At 29.7% G+C, this 22738-nt stretch overlaps 2 protein-coding genes across 5 annotated transcripts; one reads left to right on the top strand and one right to left on the bottom strand.

Moving 5' to 3' along the window:
- Positions 1-8957: 8957 nt before the first annotated feature.
- LOC126832829 (uncharacterized) lies at positions 8958-22009 on the bottom strand. Of its 4 annotated transcripts, none has more exons than XM_050563850.1 (5): positions 21751-21900; positions 10098-10149; positions 9668-9747; positions 9303-9489; positions 8958-9223 (listed from the first exon to the last, which is right to left on the bottom strand). In XM_050563850.1, exons 1-5 carry the CDS (start codon positions 21805-21807, stop codon positions 9162-9164), a joined length of 438 nt encoding a protein of 145 aa, XP_050419807.1. In that variant the 5' UTR covers positions 21808-21900; the 3' UTR covers positions 8958-9161. The 4 variants fall into 4 exon arrangements, with proteins under 4 accessions (XP_050419807.1, XP_050419798.1, XP_050419780.1 ...); XM_050563841.1 differs by lacking the exon at positions 21751-21900 and adding an exon at positions 10315-10725; XM_050563823.1 differs by lacking the exons at positions 8958-9223; positions 9303-9489; positions 9668-9747; positions 10098-10149 and adding exons at positions 19312-19452; positions 19532-19736; positions 20702-20781; positions 21450-21585 and having other exon boundaries at positions 21751-22009.
- LOC126847795 (uncharacterized) lies at positions 14582-16734 on the top strand. Its single transcript, XM_050588198.1, has 7 exons — positions 14582-14715; positions 14829-14860; positions 15395-15634; positions 15700-15771; positions 15857-15907; positions 16015-16182; positions 16441-16734. Exons 1-7 carry the CDS (start codon positions 14666-14668, stop codon positions 16584-16586), a joined length of 759 nt encoding a protein of 252 aa, XP_050444155.1. The 5' UTR covers positions 14582-14665; the 3' UTR covers positions 16587-16734.
- Positions 22010-22738: the final 729 nt, after the last annotated feature.

Here is a 22738-nt window from a genome sequence, read left to right as displayed (position 1 = left end):
TGAAAACAGCACATGGAAAGAAGGCTGTTTTATAATTCTATATAAAAAGTAAACAGTTATTATAAGACAGGAGTGCACTATCTCATCCGTCGTACTTATTGCTTACATTCAAAAAGTCGTAGACATAAAAAAATAGAAAACTCAAAGTTCTTGTATGTAGTAAGAGTAATTACACCAAGGCAAAAATTCATCTACGAAGAAATCTGGATACTGAAGAGGTGGAAGAACACATATACCAATGACATATTATAAGTACAGATGAAAGGAACATAAGAAAATAATAAAGCGGCAATTGAGCTAAAATTACATTTAACCAATAAAAGGCAAAGGATTTTTTTAAATCTACAAATTTACGTTTGAATGGTTTACTTTACCTCTATTTTGAAGAGAAGGGGGTTAAAATGTTTTGATTTTTTGGCGAATAAAGCGTCCGGGTATGATTTTTGGTCTAAAGAGATGCTACATGAAGAAATCGGTTTGGGTAGTTTGAATTAGATATAAAGGATACCATGGATTCAGACACAAAATAAATAAATTAACAAAAACACATCATTACAAAAATAATAATTCTCAGTTATGCGTCGAAGATAAAATATATTTGTATTTAATGAAAAAGTTATGTATAGGCAATTGCGGTTCATGAGCGCATTGTTCGGTATTGTTTTTATAGACAAATGACACTATTTTTCGTGTATTGTGTTTTTAGTTGGTATTGGTATGTCTGTAGAACACTTGACTTTAAAGTTACAACAGCAATGTAATATAATGTTACAATAAAATCTTGATTGTTTTTCAATGTGTTTGCTTACATTTAACACCCGCGAATGAAACGTATCGTTCCCGGTGAATGGTTAGATATATTTGTATTGGAAGACGATTATTTTCATATATATAGTTTTGACTGATAAGCTATTTGGCAAGAACTGTGTTGTGATTTATTAAAGTAAGTTCTATAGAATGAACGGATATGTATGTAATATGTGATGTATGCCTCAAAATTGTCTCGACGATGGCAGAAAATTCTTGAAATTAATTAGCTTATACAATTTCGTTTTACATGGCCCAAACTTGAACAGTTTAGATAAACATGGACTTTTTTATTATAATAATTCATAATTTAATTATAAATTTTGAAAAAGACAACATAATGCTATTGTTCGGTGTACACGAAACCTAAATCTAAATAGTGATTCTTAATAACATTATTAACGAGCTCTTGAATTTGAGTTCCAAATTGATACATGATATCTATTTCTTCTTTATCTGGATACTTAGCTTTAAATTGTTTTATTGAATTTTTGATGTGCTCGTTGTCTTTAATTGGAAGTGTGCAATATTTGTCCACAAACGGTTTCCATTGAATTCTATTTCTGCGTTTAATGTCCTTGAACAATCTAACGGAACTACGATCAAATTGAACATCTTGTCCATCGATATAAGTAGGAAAATAGTGATTTAAATATATTGCTATATCTTTGTACCACTTCATTAACTCTATTACGTTTTGTACATCATATACGTTAGGATATAAATGAAATTCCTCTTGCGGAATCAAGTTAAACAAATAAACTAATGCGTCATACATGTACTCAAACATCGGCTGACTGTCCAATAATTGTTGGTGCGTAAAATTTAAAATGCTCCTGAAACATTCTTTTTTTTCCTCTTCGTCTGGATCGTCATTTTCTTCATGTTCAGTCCGTTCGGTCTGTTGTTCAAGTTGTGCTTTAGCTGTCAGTTGTATACTTTGCGAGTTAGAATTGTAAGTGAAAAAACGTCCATGAGTCATGTTTTCCGGAAGGTTTTTTATTCTCTTGTTTTTTTTATGTTTAAAATAACTTGCTCTCTTGCGTAATCTATCTCTTTCATTAGTTCTTAAATCAAAAAGTTGTAAAATCAACGTTGTAAATACATCGGTCGCGTTCAAGTATACGCATCCTAACAAACAAATAACCATGTTGTGTTTTTTAAACACGTTATCGACACTAACTTGAGAGTTCTCAGTGTTTTTTGCACGAGAGAACAGACCTCTGTAAATGAATAAATCCTTTCCTGAAAATGAAATGAACTCGTTTGAAAAGTTTCGATGTTTAGCTTCCACATCGGTAATCTGCGCCCATTGTTGATGGCCAAATAGTGCGTTGAGAATGTCAGACAGATTTTTTATGTCTGCGTTAGATGCAAAAGTAAGTTCACCGTTACAGAATATTAAATACAAAAAGAGAAACCCGGTGGACACTTTGTTCGACATTTCATTGACGCAAAAAACTGTGTACTGAAATTTAAAATGTTATACATTTTAATGCAAAGTTTTATATGGCGAACGGGAATTTGTGTTTTACACTTGCACGCTGTACAAAAAACTGCTGTGTGTAAAAAACAAACGTTTCGTCGCCGGGGTATGGCTAAGAGATATTTGTATAAGTAGATGTTTATTCATTAACACTTGTCTACAAATAATAATACAGGACGATTTTTTATTCAATGTCTCACTGGGTTTTATGATGAATTGAATTTTTTTCCATAGTGTTTTTATTTAATGTGAAAACCCACAAATTGTATTGTACTTATTGCCCAACCAAACTGTCTATTTTTTTTTTTTATATATCTATTTTTGAAACTTAAATAGTAACGCATAAATTGGATCCACTTTTTAAATTGAGAATAATGTACTATATATTTGGACTGATCAGTTGAACAAGTTTTGGATAACTATATTTTTCATATTTGTAGTGTGCTGTCATAATATCCTACCATTATATTATGATGATAAATCCTGTACAGTCCAAACCAAGCACAGTATAAAACCTTTTTATACGCCATTCTTTTAAAAATGTGAAACAAGGAATTTTTTTAACTTGGATACAACAAATCTCACGAAAGTAATCAAATAATTATTAAAAGCAATTATTTGAATCCTATCCGTACATGATGAAATATAAATAAACATCAATATAAGTCAATACGTAAGCAATATAATAGTGTTTATAATTGTAGCAAAACAATTTATTATGAAATCCATTAAACTAATTAATAATTTATATGTGACGTGCAAAACATATTAAAATACTAGTACAATAAAATAATTTATTTTTATTATTTCTGGTCAACATTTTTGAGCTGATCACAAAGTGAATACATTTTAGCTTTTTCAGTGTTTATTTCCCAAATATCATCCTTTACGGTTTTGTACAAGGTAACACTTTTGTCTTTTGCAGTTATGAAACAAATATGAAATCTGTCAATCACAGCAGATACTGTATATAATTTTGGATTGTTTGTACTTCTGTATATTCCTATTAAACGACATATCTCAGTATCACCTAATCCTAGTACAATTCCACCTAAAAAAAAAATGTGTCAAACTTAGTCTACTAGTTACTACTTTTCTTATATTATAAAAACTATTAAGTATACAAGGTGCCTGCATTGAAAAGAATTGTCACTCTCGGCTAATAACTTCTTTAGTTACTTTAGGTTAAAAAAATATTTTGTCATACAAAATAGCTGCTCGTTTGTTATCTTTATGTTGGCCAATGTTTTTGATTAAATGTTTTAACTAATATATGTATAAATGGTTGGAAAAGTAAATCCATTGCAACTTTTAAATATAAATATTTACTTATTGTCCCAAGGATTATAGTTCGTATAGCTTTTTGAGTTTGTAATCTTCTTGTAGCTTCAATTCTTGACAAATCAAGATCTGTATTTTCTGCAAAAGTTAATAAATAATTATAATTTTTTTTTAATTGTCTAAAGGCTTCGCCTTGTCGCTTCAACCAATCTTCTCTTTTATCTGCTAGTCTTTTCATTTCTTCATAATTTGCTAGAGCTAATAGCTTCTATATATTCCCCAGATTTGTTTCTCTGGGTTCATGATTAGTACTTTTTATATTACTAGAAGAGCGTATCATGGTTGTGTGTTGGGAATGGTAATGCAGTGGTTTCCCCTTGCCTTCTGCATCGCAGTAGCACCTCTTATTTCTATGAGGTTCTATTCAAGTATAGATAAATCTATACTTGATACAAACAACGCTGCTACCCATTGTTTGGTCCATTTTGGTCGCCTTTTACGACTGGCATGGACTACCGCAGGTGTATTCTAACCCCCACCCGCAGGGGAAAACATAATGATAGTAAGTATTAAAAGTAAAAAATCTAGCACAGTATAAATACAGTCCGAGTCAAAGTTCATGTCAAGCGTATACTGTGCTTGGTCCAGCTTATTTTTGTACTCGTATTGTGGCGATCCTCAGGGGTCTGTCATTGGACCGGTACTGTGGAACATATTCTATGACAGTCTTCTGAGACTCGACCTTCCTGTCTGAGTACAGCTGGTCGGTTTTGCGGACGATGTAATCGTGATTGGCACTGGTCGCACGACGGATCTGCTAGATATGGTGATAACATGGCGCTAGCCAAGGTAGGAGATTGGATGAAGGCGCATGGACTTAACATTTCTCACATAAAGACAGTGGCCATGGTGATGACAAACAAGAGAAGGAAACCAGACATTTTCCTTCAGAATGAACGGGTAGAACTTAGCAAGACAACCAAATAACTGGGTGTTGAGCTGAGCTCTAACCTGACTTTTTTTTGTAGTGGATGCTAATAAACGATGCTGCCTGGGAGGAAGTAGTGTGTAAACAGTTCCCTTCCAGGTTAGCGATTACTTGGTTAAAAAAAAAAAAAAAAGTTTGTACTATGCTGGGTTTGTACTATTTGTAGATTCACATTAAAGCGTATGAATGTAAAATTACATTCAAACTTAATAATTGCTTTGACCCAATTTTGCTTACATCTTATGTAGTAATTTATACTGTACTTGCTTTGAGCTACGACGATTTACACTGTACCGCTTTAGACTGTGCTGAATAAGACCGTAGTGTTTTTTTTTAGTTACAAAAGTAAACCCCTCCTCCTGTCCCAATTTTTAAACTTTACAAAAATTTTCATCCAATGGATCCAACAGCTCATACATTTTTCTTAAGCAAAATACAACACGAATAGAGAAAAAACCAAATAAAGGTAAAAATACAATATTTGTGCAAGGTCATGAAGTGGACTGTTTTGTATTTGAAGTCAAGATATCAATCGAATAACTTATATTAATTTCAATGGGTAATCTAAGCCTTGAGGTATATTAAAGTATATTAAATAAACGCGTGCTTACCTTCGATTTCTTTAGGTGGATCGATGGCTGTAACCAGAATATCAAATATCAAATTAAATCAAACTATAGAATTATTACAAATCAGTTTTTTTATTTTAAAAAAATAGCCACTTTAAAACCGATTAAATATTGTAAAGTATATCTAAAGCTATGTTTGAAACATTTATTTCAATTTAGATTTATGACTTTGAAGCAAAATCAAATATTTATCGTTATTATTTAGAAATAAGTATCTAACAATCAATTTTAAAAACTGTTGCTATACAAAATATATTAAATATTGTAATTACATGTTATTGTTTGTATTTCTTTTTGCATATACGTCTGATTGTAACTCGCTTTCTAAAAAAAAAAAATTAATTAAATGTTGATGTACATAGTTTCTAGCGATAAAAATCAAAACAACAATATGATAAGTCTGATGTCTTACATCAGATGGATCACCCTATTAGACATTAGACTCTGTGTAAAAAATTATATTAATTTTAGTACAGTTATAATAAACCCTTAAGCTCCAGGTAGCCCCAGGGAGGCTTACCCTGTGGCAGCGCAGGTCTTTAATGGAACGTTAAGCTATTAAAGAAAAATAAATATATAAAGGTGATTACGCTCTAATGTAAGATCATCAGCAATTTCTGAAATTAAACCAAAACATTTAGTCATTAGGTATAAAACCACTATGTGGAAGTAGTTACATAAAATTATTACCAGGTGGAGCCAACATGAGAGCCATTCCCTCTGAAATTAACGTGACACAAATGTATTATTTAATGCGAATGGATTATATTTGTATTCTATTATAAATTAAAAAATGGGAGTCAATGTAGATTGTAAAATAAAATATAATGATAAGATAAGATTAAAAGAGTTAACATAACATCAACGTTATTTGACAGAAATATTCTATTTAACTTTAGAATAAAATAAAAAATTTACATACTTCATAGTTTTTTATTGAGAAAAATCGTTGAAGTTGTTATATATCTTTAAAAAATTTGTTTCTACTTGCATACTTTATTATATTTTATAATTTTATTATACACAACAAAAATCACACCCAAATTGTATTTTGTATGACTAAGTATACTAGACAAATGTTGGAAATTTTTTTAAAATAAAAATAAAATATTAATAACTAAAAATTGTTTACATTTTTATCTTATAATTACAACTTTCTTATACTCGTAATTGAATTAATTTCAAATTCGTATGGCGTATTTTTTATTTTTTTACAGCGTGCTGTAGATATACAGTGAAAGATCCTTATTATTTTCCCTCAAAAGTGGTGGATATAATTTATTTTTTGTTTTCTTAGTCCTAATTTTTAGAACTAACGTCTCAAAACTAGCCAAAAGGACTAACTAGCGTGACTATGATAAACACATTTTGTTTAAACCTTTTTTTAAATCTGTTCTTTACTGAGGAAAACCAAAAATAGTATAAAATGATAAAATAACCTAATGTTATTTACTCAACAAAGTAATTCACGGTCTGGAACCGAACAAAGCAGTAAGATTAAATTGATAAAATTTTATAAATTTTATGACGGAGATCAGCTTGTTCAACTATTTAAAAGTTTTTACTTGTAACCTTTCGATGGGTTTGTATTTCAACTAAAACAGTAAAATTTAATTATAATTTGAATGGTGACTCGCCCAGAATTATGTTATTAATTTGTTTGCATAGCTGACTTACATTTTCAATAAAATCACAGTATGTTAATTTGACAATTTATTACTAAGCCCTAGCCTGTAAAACGCTCGTATAACTATAATAGGTTTAACTATATATCGTTCTATTAGTTATTCTATCGATAAATAATCGCACTTGTTTAATATTACATAGTTAATCATAGTTTTTCTTACTAGTAGCATTAAAAAGCAATTTTGAACTAGTTTCGCTAAGTATTTAATTGCTGTGCACAGACCAAAAATAAAAACAAAAAATGGGCTTTTCCATCAAAGATAAAAAAGTTAGGAAAAAACACAGCTCTGATATTTTAGTAATAAAACATTTTGTTCATACATCAATTGCACATTTGCAGTAGGTGCAGACTCACATGAATTGAGTACGCCCAATAGTTATTTCACCACAAATAGTAATCGAGTAGTCTGTTATTTCTAGTTTCGGTAATCGTTTTGTAAATTTATATTATAAAACATTTAGTAACTTTTTTTATTTTATTACACAGCGTAGATTATCTAGTTTCTTTGTTTCTACTTTCTTTATACATTATTGATACACAGATGCAATGGTAAAAACAATTTTATTTAGTTTGTTTAAACAGCAACTGAAATTCACGAGGCGATCCGTTGTAGTATACACATTTTTTAGTAGTTTTTCCTGGCTTTAATTTGTGATGTATGTCTCAAAATTTCGGCTGATGATAACCTTTAAGCTTATTTAACCTTCATCGGTAATTTTTAATACCAAACATTTTTTTACTAATTTTATACTTTTTGGTATTAAATACTTAACAAAGCAGGTTTATTGCTTTTATTATAAAATAAATATTCACATTATTCTGATGCAGAGTATAGACTTATTTTCAGTTGTCTGTAGGTATTATTAAAACACGTTTAACACTATTAATTATATTATTATTATAATGTTGTGTACTCGTATGCAGTTCTTCGATTAAAAACCGTATCTATTTTATATCATGTAAGCTATCGCCTAATGTGTTTTTCCTGAAATAATATTTAAAAAATTTGCTTTTGTCCAACTACTCCATGAGTTTCTTAAAAACCTAAAAATGGTATACTTCAGATTTTAAAGATTCTAATATTTCAAAGATACCCAATGTGCTTTTATTGTATAAACTTTTTTAGGACTATATCCTTAATTGTTAGGGATAATAAGTAATTTTGTAGTAGGAGGAACAAGTATATATTTATTAGTTTAGTCTATATTCGGTTGGACTGTTATAGAATCTCACTACCCACCGATTCGCATCGAAAAGCTTTTTCTGAAGAAATCACTTTCAGCTTTAATAATTGTCTCAACCCCACTTTACTATTTTCTGTTCTGGTTTGAACCGTTTGCTGATGACCTCCATTTAAATGTTACGATTTTAAAGTGTAAAATTTTTTTTGAAATAGCAATAAATAATTTATATTGTATTCTTCTTAGAATTGTAAGTAAGCATTGTTATTGTTAAAAGGAGAAAAAATTGTTTTTTTAATAAGCATAATATTCATGTAAGCATAATCTATATTAACCAATCAAAATTGTTTAAAATAATTTGCTTATTAATTGACGTCATTAGTAATATTGTCATTGAACAATATTGTATCTAGAACGTTATTTGGTCTTTTATAAAAAGGTATCGGAGGGTGTTACTTAGTTACTCACTTGTCACACTATTTTCATGCAAGCTCACATTATATAACAACTTCAGTTAATAAAGCTCTATCTGTGTACTGTATTTCTATAAGTCTTTAATTATCACATTAAAAAATTAGTTCGGTTGTTGGGTTTTTAAAAACAAATTATTTTTTATGACAAAGTTTGCCTTTTCACTAAATTAAAAACTGTGTGCTTTAAAATACACAACCAGCGTTTATGGCATACATTTTGTCCATTTAATCGCTTAATTTTATAGCTGCTTAATATAAAGAGTTTACTGCGGTTTGAGACATCTGTTTTTTTTGTCCAGTCCAGTATTATATGACATGTTTACCCTACTGCAGAATAAGTAGCAAATAAAATATATAATAGGTTATTAATAAGAATAAAAAGAATTACAATGCGCTATGGTTTTTTTTTCAATAATTAAAACTTATATTCAGTATATATCCCAAAACCAAAAACAAACAAAAACCCCAACAATGTTATTTTTATATATTAGACAATACAAAGCGATATTTTCAAATATTACAAAAACAAATATAAATAAACGTAATGCTACAAACGTTATTATTTTTTTGATTATTGAACATGCACAGTATTAAATATTTAATCTTCAAGGAAGGGGTTTTCCGGCCTGTTATTCGATGTCTATCTCAAAGGCAATGATGATTTTCAAGAATTCCGCAAGGTTTATTTCATCTGAAAATTGAAATTTAAGGTTTTTTAGTGATGTCAAATAATCATCGTTAACTCGGTAATCTGTAATTGATGAGATTACCATTTAATGCTGCAACGATATTTTCCGGAATTTCGACAGCGAGTTTCTTTTCCTTGATCCTTGATGTTAACATTTTTACTAAAGCTGAACACTCCTCCTTGGAAATGACACCGTTCCCGTCCACGTCAAACGACTGGAATAAGTCTATGTAAAAAACGACCCCGCCTGCATCGATCACTTTGCCTTCCTAAAGAATTGTCAAAGTAAAATTACATATTCACCATGTCGAATGATTAATAACTAGGTGAAGTTATGTATAAAAGCTTAGAAATTAATTGAAAAAAAACCATAAATTTTGCTGGTAATTTTTTTACAACTTTGATATTTGTTAATAGTTAAAAGTTAAAAGAGTTTAGACCTAATACCTTAGATTCGCCGGCTTTTGTGGTGTCATCTGTGGCTAACGTCAACAAATAATTCTTTAATGCTGCGTAATCTGGATATTCTGTATAATTTGATTAATTTTTGCAATTAGTTTACTGTCGATAATTTTTTTTTTTTAATAAAACAGCGTAATGGTATTCAACAAAGCTAGGCAAGTTAAACATTTTGCAGTCTACATTATGTGAGTAGTAAGTACTTTTATTTTTCCTGAATTCATATAATTAGCCAAGTTTTACCCGTTGTTATTATTTTTTGACCATTTTGTAATTTACTGGGCTTACTTATTCCCTCCTTACATTTATTCAACATAGGTTAAGTCAGTAGACACACGGGAAACACTGCGAATCGTCATTATAATAATTCCAAAATGCTCTGCCGTTATGCAGATTTTTTTCGGGGATTTTTCGTTACCTTTGTACATATTAATAGCTGTTTCTATTTGCGCCTTGCTGAGCCCGTTGCTCTAAAATGAAGTATAACTTATCAGTTTATATAATAATAGGTCTGCAGTTTTACAATTAATTTATGTGCATCTCCGTCAAACCACCGTGAAATAACCAACGTACATGTATTTGTTTTTGAAATTATTATAATATGAAATAAATTAGTAACTAAACGATATTCTTACCCATGCTGATGTTATGAAATACAGCGCACAGAGAATAACAGCGATCTTGAAATGCATAGTTGGGGGTTTTCAAAATAGTTAAAATTCAGTTAGGTGTAATGAACAACGACCGTTGGAACCTAAGTCAAATGGCGAATAAACGGCAAAAAAAAGTTCGAACTAAGTTTCAACAACGTTTAACCTAAATTTTATTTTACACTGTCACAGGTGCAAAAGCAAAAAAACAAAATTTGATGAACGTGGATGTAATTGATTGAACCGTGATACGTTCGACGCCAAGGCGAGAAATGTAGGTATATTCCTAGACTATAACAATTATTGTAAAAAACAGTAACCACTTCCCCTTGAAAATCGTGAAAAACTTAAAACTTGGGCACGCTTAAACGTTCAACACGGCTACAATATTATATTTACATGATTCTGTGAGACACACTTTACATTATTTATTTTCGGTTTATAGTATTAACCTAGATTTTAAAACTAAAGTTTGCATTAGAATTGTTTACCATTTATAATAGTACTGCTACACGTTTTTATACTTAAGCATAATAAATCAAGACTGTGTCTTTGAGGCGTTTAAACTTTTAACATAATAATAATTCTCAACCGCATGACACCCGTGAAATAATAAGAAACTGCCACATTTTGTCTTGTAGCAATATATTAATAATCTAAAAAGAAAAACAAAATCGCCTCATTTCTCATTACGGCTTATAAAATATTTTAAGTGGTAAACTGGCACAACAATCAAATTTGCCAGTTTGGTTTGTTAAAACCTTTTGCTAAATAGCCGTAACCTCAAATTGTGGTGTCTGGCCGAGATATAACTAATAAGTAGCTTGAAAATAAAATAACAAGCACCGGGTAACAAAAATAATTGAAAAGTATTGAAATTAAAGCTTAAAAAGTTAAAATTAACCATTTGGGAGCAGGTTCAATCTTTAAGTTGTATTTGCTCAAAACTTTATTTTTTCAGTTGTGACAGTCTTGCTCCAAGGGTGCGACATGATTGGTACTAATTGTATGCAATAATAATTGTAGGCTAATTTTAAGTACATTAATGTCTTTACAGTGCTTTTATCAATACCTATTTATATTTTTTATACATATAAAATGTATCTCGTATACAATGATACAATTTTCTCATTCCTGTAAATTCTACCCAAAGGTATTCAACACATTTGTGTCTATATCGAATATGTTTAACTTATAAAACTCCAAGGCCTTCTATATATTAACGCATTTAATATTAGTACAAAAAATCTGAGTACATCTACTATAAAGCAGCTTTTTTATGTGTATTATTATGACTGGTATTTTTTTTCATACCGATACAAACTTAAGGTAAATAAAACGCAAAAATAAAATATTACTAACCGTGTGTTGTTTGCGCATTAATAACATACAACGAAAATTCAGAGCATAAAATAAAACCTTACATATTATGGTTTGGAAACCCAAATTTGGGCCTCAAAGAGCAATCCAGTGATCACAGATAAAAAAACAAATATCACCATACAATTTCGGCACTTGCGCACACATGAGAATGTATTAAGTCATTTTTTTTTTTTGCCATCCTTTGATGTTTATACATTTTAAGCAGAAAAATACATCGATCGAACGACAAAAACAATATTATATAAAATTGTTGATGTTCGAATTACAAATTTTTTTTTGTGCAAATTTTAGTGTTACTTTTTACGTCGAAAATTCGAAGGTCATAGATAATAGTCAAAACTTGAAAATGTTATCTAATCGGATATACTATTTACATACGATTTGCACACATAAATATTTTATTCGTATTATACAACTACTGCCTTTAATAGTCCGTAAAACTAATAGTAGCCTAACCTTAAGTATGGCTATCGACGGATTTTCTCAAAGGAAAAATCCATTACAATTTGGGTTGGGATTCGAGTTGCACCAAGCCGAATGAATGCGATAAAATCACTTTTTTAAAAATTAATTAAAACCTTAAACTGGTACTTGTGCACTTGAACATTACTGAGGCCACTCTAAGGAGTATCCATCAAATATTTGATAAATTTTTTTTTTTTTAGATTTAACATGTTATGTGTACATAAGAGTTCTAGCTCCGGACAAAATTTCAACTAAAAAGTCCTAAAAACCCCAAAAAACCACTTGCATCCCACCGCGAGGGGTCTAACTTAAATTAGAATCTCAAGTAAATGTTCTTTTTTAGAAATTTCAAATCGATTCGACCATTTTTCTCAAAATTATAGCCAGTAAAAGTTGAAACTATAAAACTAGTATGGTTTTTTTTTTAAATTTTAACTATGAAGTAGTGAACTTTTTCAATTTTTACTCCCTTAAAATTGCCAACTAGATTGTATATTAGCGATTTATAGAGTTGCTACTCGAAGGAATTGGTCCAGTTAAAAAAAGTTACAATGCATATACAGACACAAAGAAAAAACCTACATCAAAAAAATGAAACCATAAATAGAGCTTTGATCGCATTATATTAAATGGTTCCAAATTAAATGTTTCTAAGACAGGTTCTAAGAGGAATTCCTTAATATTTCTATAACAAAATTAATATTTAATTTATGACTTTGATAAAACGGTGTTCATAGAGAGGAGCAGTAAAACCTCGGTTAATAGTACCTGGGAATCGTGTAAGGAGGATATAACTTTAAATATTTTTATATTGTCGGCGAATAAGAGTTTTCTTTAATAATGAAATTCAAAATAGTTTATACATATTAAAAACAGGGATTCAATTTTGCTTATTTCAACATACGTATAGCTCATTACGCTAATGTAATTTTACTATACATTATGAGTACATCACCGTGTATTGCTGTGTACATTAAGGTACCGTACTATATATTAACCTACGTTGTAGTATGCTACCGCTTGTAATTTTAGCTTCGATGCAAAGCGAGAAGGTATTGGTTTTACTCTGATGTGTGTTTTTTTTTTATCTGCATACACTGTAACTTCTTTAATACTGGACCAATTCCTTCGAATAGCAACTCTATAAATCGCAATTTTCATCTAGTTGGTACTTAGGGGGGGTAAAAGTTAAAAAAGTTTAACTCTTCACAGGCGAAAGTTGAAAAAACAAAAAAAAAAACCGTACGAGTTTTTAAGTTAGAACTTTTACTAGCTATAGCTTCGAGAAAAAGAGTCGGATCGAGTTGAAATTTATAAGAAATATTTATTTAGTATGCCCGCGCACGTCAGTTGTATCAAATTTAAATTTAACCCAATGCCTACCCCCCTAGGGGGGGTACAGGTTTTTTTTGTTTTTCGGGGTTTTTAGCCGTAATTTTAAGACCTTTGGGTTGAAAATTTGCCAGTAGTTGGAACTCATATGTATCCATAACATATTAAACGGAAAAATAATTCAGCAATACAGTTTTTTTTTTAATAGCCGGAAAACTGTGTTTTCGCAGATTGCGTATATTTTAACAAAATACACTTAAAATCTTAAAAAAAAAACCAGTACAGTGGGGTCGGGGCATAGTGGGGACGGGGAGGTCACAGGTTTATAGGAATTTTTAAATCTGAAAGTGATAAAATCACTTTCGAAAAAACGCTTCGATGCAAATCGGTAGTTAGTATTTTCAAGGCAGTACAATCTAAACCAAGCACAGTGTAAGCTAGCAAAGTTAGAAAGTATTAAATTGAATCGGCCATTTCAAAAACGACTTAGGTCACCGATTTTTCAAAACTGTCTTTTTATCAAATGTAATAATTATATACTTAGCTACGTATTCTGTGTGAAAACTCAATTTGTCAAACTCATATTTAATACAAATGTTGAGTACAAGAAATTTGAATCACTGCAAAATATATTTATGAAGTTTCTTGTGACTAGTGTAATATTTCAAATTTGTGACTTGTGTCGTTTTTTAAATGACCGATAAAATTACAAAATAGAAGCATCAAAGCGTTTATTTGAAAGCGATTTTATTCAATTTTGTCACTTTTATTTATAATAATTCTTGTAGACCGGTGACCTCTCCGTTTCCTCATTGCTTTGATTACATTATGCCAATACTCTACTGTATTAGTCCTCTCGGATAAAATCACTTTCAAATATTTATGCACTAATATTTGTCAATTGTAGAAAAAAACTGTTTACAAAAATATATTTTGTCTAGAACACGAAATAATAATAATTATAAATTATAATATATTGTTCAAACATTTATTAATTGTAAAACAAACATAAAAATCACTATGTTTATAAATAGTAGACATAATAATTAAATTTTGTCCCATAAATACTGGGAACACGTAGTATGATTATACAGTCGATTTAAACAGTATACTATAACAGTCGAATATTAAACCTATATGATATAACACTAGTAACATGATAAATATTAAGATTATTCTTTTGCTTAGTCTAACAGCGTATGTGTGGTAAGTTTTTTTTAAAATTATTTCTGGTTTCAAATTTGAACAAAAAACGAAATAAAGTCTATAGTTTTTGTGCACATTTATACATAAAAATACATTGAACATTTAATTTTCAGGTGTTCTGGCAATAATGAATCTAACAGAAATGGTAATTAAATAACAAACGAGTTGGTTAAAAAAGAACTTTTAAAATTAATTTAATTTCATTATTTTGAAAAATTCTCAACGAATTTGTTATTAGAAATAGACTCGAGCTTTGTTTCGCAAATGTTTAATTAAAACATTAGACGTAAATACGGTTTTATTTTCAGATGAATTTTTAATTTTTTTATCTTCGATGCCAAAAAAAAAACCGTTAGCCTAGAAGATATTAGTTTTATAGTGATGTTTTTTTAAAGCATTGAAGTCACAAAATTTTTTTTCTGTCGAGTAGCTAGTCGAAGCGTTTATTAGAAAGTGCTTATACCACTTTCAGTTGTAATATTCCAAAAAGCAATCAACAAAGTAAAAACCACAACAAAATTAAATTAAAACTAATCATTCTAAAACCAATACATTCTCAGTTGTGTATCAATGCTAAAAATATTTTAAATCAACTATTATTATTATTAGTGTATATAATAATTATTGAGGGATGTTATTTGTTAACATAACTTTCCAAATAATTTAATTTATATTTTAGACAACATTAATAGAAAAGGAAAAGGAAAACGCAATAATATAAGCGGCCTACGAAGCGATTTTCTTTCAGGATTTATGGACAACTTTATGGGTGATGATGAAGATTTTTTTAGGCCTACGCATCACGGTAAAGGAAAATCACAAGCTGAGCAAACATCAGAACAAAATGCAAGTGGATCGCACCCAAGTCGGGCCTACGGCAATAGTCAAGCATATGCAGGTGGTGGTTCCAGCTATAATAGTAAGTTGACGTATGTACCATATCAGTGCCAAAAATTAAAATTATATAATTATTTTATTTGTTAGGTAATTCGCAAGAACCTCAGCCAGGAGTAGAATGGAATAATATGTTTGATGACTTTCCAAGATGGATGAAAGGCAAGTCATTTACAGTAACAGCATGGCGCTAGTTTCAAACTGTGAAAGCTAGAAAACAAATCGGACTAAATTAATATTTTTTCAGATAAAATACCGCCAACTGTTCCAACGGGAATGCCAATGGACTACAATAGGGGTAACGTTCAAATTTTGATGATTATCGTCAAGCTATAATAGTGTCGGCGCTAATTGTAATCTGTGAAAACAAAAAACCTAAATTAGAATAATGTTGCAAATTTCCAGATAGCCAATCACGAACATATGACTACGGTAATAGATATGCAAACCGTGGTATGCCACCAAGAACCGATAACGTTAGCGAAAATATTAGACGTCCGGGAGGTAGTCGAGAAGGAAGTTCATCTGTTAACATTCAGTCAGCTGATGTTCGTGGTGGTGGGGAAACACGAGGTAATTAAATAGAAAATAGTATTATTTGATTATTAATAATAATAAAAAACATTGACCAGTAAGAAGTGTCATGCAATATTTTTATTGGGCTATAATAGTTTTTGGCCGTTGTTAATCATATATCGTTATATTTTACTATGGTAGAAGGGTTTCAATTTTTTTAATTTGACAGTGTACACCGACAGTACTGTAAAGAATATATTTTCATACAAATTTTGAACTAATTCGAATGTTTTCAAATGCTTTTTGTTGGATAAGGATACCGGGGTCCTAACGTAGACATGACCGGTGACAACTTTACTATTGACGGCAAAAATGTTACCGGCTCGTCCGTACAATTTACTAATGCTGGAGTCTATGTCGACGGTAAATTAGATCCAAAATATGGAAAAGGAGCTCAATGAGGACCAGGAAGATGATATAAAAGATTAAGATAAGTTAGCGGTGAAAAAGAAGACCAAAATTTAAAAAGATAATATAAGAAATGTCGTTTTTCCATTAATAAAATATTTGTTATGACCATTTAAAAAATAAAGTAACGCCTCTATCTGTGTATATTTTTTTTTCTAACGCCCTTAATCGGTTATTAGACGATTCGCTTACCCATTATTATAAAACATGGTTTGCAAGGGATTCCAATTACCCCAAATTAAACATATCAGATGACTTTAGACGAAGCCAGTGTTATAATATAGTGAACACACCCCACACATGTCCTAGAATACCCAAAAAGCCAAAATAGTATAAACACAAAACCATGATTAACTTTTACCATTGTAAGCAAGCTTGAGTAATTATAGATCTCTAACGAGTTTAAATTGTTAGTGGTGTCATTCGCACAAAGAAAAGTGAATGGTGAAAAAAAGATAGAACATTAAAAAATATCAGACATCAAAAAATTGTTTTATTAATATACAATTAGAGCTTAAACTCTAGCTATTATACAGTACTATACCTGTAGTATAACTATATTACTTAATACAGTTATAACTTTAGTTATTGGTTATACTTTTTTTTAGTCAGTCTATTACAATCATTTTTATAGAAAAATATAACAATGTAGAATAAAAACTAAAATGTCTTGGACTTGCTGTAACCAAATTTAGCTATGTTTAAACTTTTTTTTTTATTGTTGATAACTCAATACACACACTTTTAACAGTTCATTGAAAAATACTATAAAAACATTAACTTGAAAAATTCATAGAAAAAAAACTATTAAAAAATTGTTAAGCTCAAGCATAGATAGTATTCTAGTCAACGTTGATATTTTTTAGTAATTTAGAAGTTGGTGAATTTATTCCATCACAGCCTTTATAATATTTAAAAAAAAAATATATCCAGAAAATTCTGAAAAATACATAATATTATATTAAATATGAAACTGCTTTTAGTTGTCAACGGAGTTCTAAATCCAAAATAATTGTAAAAAGTCAAACTACTTACGTGATAAATATTTTTTTCAGAAAAAAAGAGTGTCTCATTTAAATTTTTCGCCCTGTGTATTTACAATAAATATCGCACTGGCTTAGTTACAACAGAATTTAGTTTTTGTCTTTAGGCAAAGTGGGATAAATGTAAGCATTTCTTTAAAAGCAAATGTCATATTTTTTTTTTTTTTTTAATTAATTTTATTGGGATTTTGCGTACATAATTTATCTCTACAATTATGTGAAATGTCATATTTGTTAAATTACAATATTTAATATAGAAAAACTCATAAATAGATTAACGTAGTTTTCTTAGCTTAAATATTTGTATATAAGTTTCGAAACTTTTTTAAATGAATGTTAATAACTTTTTGTCGACATAGCATAATGTTCACCGCTTATCTCGGTTTTCACATATATTTTTTAATAAAAAAAAAATTCAATATAGTGTTTTTTAGATGTATTGGCCAGATAGTTATGGCTACTCTGTACTCCGCACTAATAATTGTCAATTTCCATGAACAATAATATAAAAAACACTGTTCACAAACTAATATATATTGTCTAAAACACGAAATAATAAAAATTCTAATATATTTTTCAAGCAAACAAACTTGAAATGACTTATGTTAATAAATTGTATGTATAATAAAATTAAATAGCACAAAAGTCGGTTAAAACATTTTTTTTAAATAAAATTAATTTTAATATGTTACAAAATACTCATCGAATTAGTTATTTAAAACAGACCTGATTTTTTTTGAAAAATATTTTCAAATAACGTGATATTTGATTATGCAGTCAATTAATAATGTATTTATTTTTCTGTTCTGGTGTGAATCGTTTGCTGATGACCTACATTTGCATGTTACGATTTTAAAGTACAACGTTTTTTTTTTAAATAGCAATAAAAATTGTATTCTTCTTAGAATTGTACGTAAGCATTATTATTGTTAAAAGGAGAAAAACTTGTTTTTTTAATAAGCATAATATTCATGTAAGCATAATCTATAAAAAGCAATCAAAATTGTTTAAAATAAATTACGTTTTAATTCACGTCATTAGTAATATTGATATTGAACGATATTGTATCTAGAACATTATTTGGTCTTATATAAAAAGGTATTGGGGGGTGTTATTTAGTTACTCACTTGTCACACTATTTTTATGTAAGCTCGCATTGTATAACAAGTTAAGTAATAAAGCTCTACCTGTGTACTGTATTTCTATAAGTCTTTAATTATTACTTTAAGAAATTAGTTCGGTTGTTGGGTTTTTAAAAACAAATTATTTTTTATGACAAAGTTTGCCTTTTCACTAAATTAAAAACTGTGTGCTTTAAAATACACAACCAGCGTTTATGGCATACATTTTGTCCATTTAATCGCTTAATGTTACAGCTGCTTAATATAAAGAGTTTACTGCGGTTTGAGACATCTGTTTTTTTTGTCCAGTCCAGTATTATTAGACATGTTTACCCTACTGCAGAATAAGTAGCAAATAAAATATATAATAGGTTATTAATAAGAATAAAAAGAATTACAATGCGCTATGGTTCTTTTTTCAATAATTAAAACTTATATTCAGTATATATCCCAAAAACAAACAAAAACCCCAACAATGTTATTTTTATATATTAGACAATACAAAGCGATATTTTCAAATATTACAAAAACAAATATAAATAAACGAAATGCTACAAACGTTATTATTTGTTTGATTATCGAACATGCACAGTATTAAATATTTAATCTTCAAGGAAGGGGTTTTCCGGCCTGTTATTCGATGTCTATCTCAAAGGGAATGATGATTTTCAAGAATTCCGCAAGGTTTATTTCATCTGAAAATTGAAATTTAAGTTTTTTAAGTGATTTCCAATAACCATCGTTAACTCGGTAATCTATAACTGATGAGATTACCATTTAATGTTGCAACGTTATTTTCCAACTTTTCGACAGCGAGTTTCTTTTCCTTGATGTTTTCCGACATATCTATAGTTTTAGTTAATATTTTTACTAAATTTGGACACTCCTCTCCGGAAATGACACCGTTCCCGTCAACGTCAAACGAATGGAATAATTCTATGTATAAAACGACCGTGTCTGCATCAATCACTTTGCCTTCCTAGAGAATTGTCAAAGTAAAATTACATATTCACCATGTCGAATGATTAAAAACTAGGTGAAGTTATGTATAAAAGCTTAGAAATTAATTGTAAAAAAAAAAAACCAGTACAGTGGAGTCGGAGCATAGTGGGGACGGAGTATAGTTGGGTCGGGGCAAAGTGAAGACGGGGAGGTCACAGGCTTACAGGAATTTTTAAATCTGAAAGTGTTAAAATCACTATCGAAAAAACGCTTGGATGCAAATCGGTAGTTAACATTTTTAAGCCAATACAGTCCAAACCAAGCACAGTATAAACCAGCAAAGTTAGAAAGTATTAAATTGAGATGCTGTATTTACAAATAAGCATCGAAGCGTTTATTTGAAAGTGATTTTATCCGAGAGGACTAGAATAGTAGAGTATAGGCATAGTGGAATCAAAGCAACGAGGGGACGGAGACGTCACAGGTCTACAGGAGTTAATATAAATAAAAGTGATAAAATTTAATAAAATAAATTTGATACAACTGACGTGTGCGGGCATACCAAATAGCTATTCCTTATAAATTTCAACTGGATCCGACTCTTTTTCTCGAAATTATAGCCAGTAAAAGTTCTAACTTAAAAACTCGTACGGTTTTTTTTTTGTTTTTTCAATTTTCGTCTGTGCAGAAGTAAACTTTTTCAACTTTTACCCCCCCCCCCCCCTAAAGTACCACCTAGATGAAATTTGCGATTTATAGAGATGCTACTCGAAAGACTTGGTCCAGTATTAAAAAAGTTACAGTGTATACAGATAAAAAAAACACACATCAGAGTAAAACCAACACCTTTGCCACTCTGCATCGAAGCTGAAATGAATGAGATAAAATTTTTTTAACTGTCCTGCCACGTTCCCAACGTAACGATAAAAAATGTTGCTAATCATTTTTTACAACTTTGATATTTGTTAATAGTTAAAAGTTAAACGAGTTTAGACCGCATACCTTAGATTCGCCGGCTATTGTGTTATCATCTGTGGCCAACGCTATCAAAAACTTCTCCAATACTGTAGATTCTGGATTTTCTATATAATTTGATTAAATTTTTGCAATTAGTTTACTGTCGTTAATTTTTTTTTTTTTAATAAAACAGCGTAATGTTATTCAACAAAGTTTGTCAAGCAAAAAGTTTTGCAGTCTACATTATGTGAGTAGTAAGTACTTTTATTTTTCCTGAATTCATATTATTAGCCAAGTTTTACCCGTTATTATTATTTTTTGACCATTTGTAATTTACTGGGCGTATTTATTCCCTCCTTACAATTATTCAACATAAGTTAAGTCAGTAGAAACACGAGCAAATCGTCATTATAATCAGCCACAGGGGCAAACGGATAGCTTCTAAGCCAATAATTGTATTTAATTTGTCTGATATAATAGTTCATCGCATTAATAATGTAAATTCAACTCAGTACCACAATCTTAGAAAATCAATTTAAATTTAATTTTACCTTACTCACATTTAGCATTCCTATTTGACTAGCTATCGTGTGTACTGCTAAACTTTAGTAATTTATGACATATATTTAACAAGATCAATGTTAGTATAAGTACTCTGTAGTTAAATTTGTTGTTATCAAATATATCAAGTTAAAAAGATATAGTACTGTTAATCAAGCAAGGCACTGTATTAGTGTTATAAACCTCAACCTACTGGTTCAATTAATAAAATATATTTTAATCATTATGTTACCTGGACCACATTCAAAAAGTTTGGGGTTTTTAATTCCAAAATGCTCTGCCATTTTGCAGATTTTTTTTAGGGATTTTTCGTTACCTTTGTACATTTTAGCAACTGTTTCTATTTGCGCCTTGCTGAGCCCATTGCTCTAAAATGAAGTATAACTTATTAGTTTATATAATAATACGTCTGCAGATTTACAATTAATTTATGTGCATCTCCGTCAAACCACCGTGAAATAACCAACGTACATGTATTTGTTTTTGAAATTATTATAATATGAAATAAATTAGTAACTAAACGATATTCTTACCCATGCTGATGTTATGAAATACAGCGCACAGAGAATAACGGCGATCTTGAAATGCATAGTTGGGGGTTTTCAAAATAGTTAAAATTCAGTTAGGTGTAATGAACAACGACCGTTGGAACCTTTGTCAAATGGCGAATAAACGGCAAAAAAAAGTTCGAACTAAGTTTCAACAACGTTTGACCTAAAATTCATTTTACACTGACACAGGTGCAAAAGCAAAAAAAAACATAATTTGATGAACGTGGATGTATTTGATTGAACCATGATACGTTCGACGCCAAGGCGGGAAAGGTAGGTAACTATAACAATTATTGTAAAAAATAGTAACCACTTCCCTTTCAAAATCCTGAAAAACTTAAAACTCGAACACGCTTAAACGTTCAAAACGGCTATAGTATTATAGTTACATTATTTTGCGAAACACTTTAGATTATTTTTTTTCGGTTTTTAGTATTAACCTAGATTTTAAAATTTAAGTTTGCATTAGAATTGTTAACCATTTATTATTTTGTATGGTATTCGATCGATAAAAATCGTGCACATTTTATATTTTATAGGTCGTCTTTACTATTTTTCCCTATAATATATTATAGTTATATTAATAAAACCATAACGTTTACTAATTATACGACATCCTCTAAATAGGAAATTTGAATAAGCGGTCCAATTTAAGGGGAAACAAACAATAACATTTACAACAATTGTTCTAAATTTAATATTGTTACCTATTGTGGTTTATGGTGTTGTTTAGCTCGGCTAAAACGGTCTCTCTCTTTGGCAAAACGACTGTTTAGAGAGGGAGAAACTCATAGGCGATTAAACTGAGCTTCAAAAAACTATTCCCGGTCAAAGTGAACAAAATAGTTTATTTATAAATACACTTAATAAATTGACAATTTGGGTAAAAGTGTAATATTATGCGAAAACTACTTTACTTTATTAAATATAATAACAGTAGTACTATATAAGTTTTTGAATAAATACACAT

This window comes from Adelges cooleyi, unplaced genomic scaffold, assembly GCF_023614345.1.
Source record: "Adelges cooleyi isolate 19-005CV unplaced genomic scaffold, UGA_ACOO_1.1 ACOO_flye_CR_arks_rails_tigmint_CR_PRNA_1, whole genome shotgun sequence".
Taxonomy (NCBI): Eukaryota; Metazoa; Arthropoda; class Insecta; order Hemiptera; family Adelgidae; genus Adelges; species Adelges cooleyi.
The sequence above is the reverse complement of the archived record's forward strand: the minus strand, read 5'-3'. Positions and strand labels throughout refer to the sequence as shown.

What these genes read in the sequence shown, in the direction of transcription:
- LOC126847795 (XM_050588198.1), top strand. Translation starts at nt 14,666, where the DNA reads ATGATAAATATTAAGATTATTCTTTTGCTTAGTCTAACAGCGTATGTG. An exon ending in TGGTGGTTCCAGCTATAATA is followed by an intron (nt 15,635 to 15,699) that starts GTAAGTTGACGT and finishes TTTATTTGTTAG; the next exon opens with GTAATTCGCAAGAACCTCAG. An exon ending in TGGTGGTGGGGAAACACGAG is followed by an intron (nt 16,183 to 16,440) that starts GTAATTAAATAG and finishes TTGTTGGATAAG; the next exon opens with GATACCGGGGTCCTAACGTA.
- LOC126832829 (XM_050563823.1), bottom strand. Translation starts at nt 21,807, where the DNA reads ATGCATTTCAAGATCGCCGTTATTCTCTGTGCGCTGTATTTCATAACA. An exon ending in ACTTTTTGAATGTGGTCCAG is followed by an intron (nt 20,782 to 21,449) that starts GTAACATAATGA and finishes CAAATTATATAG; the next exon opens with AAAATCCAGAATCTACAGTA. An exon ending in TAACGTTGCAACATTAAATG is followed by an intron (nt 19,453 to 19,531) that starts GTAATCTCATCA and finishes TTCAATTTTCAG; the next exon opens with ATGAAATAAACCTTGCGGAA.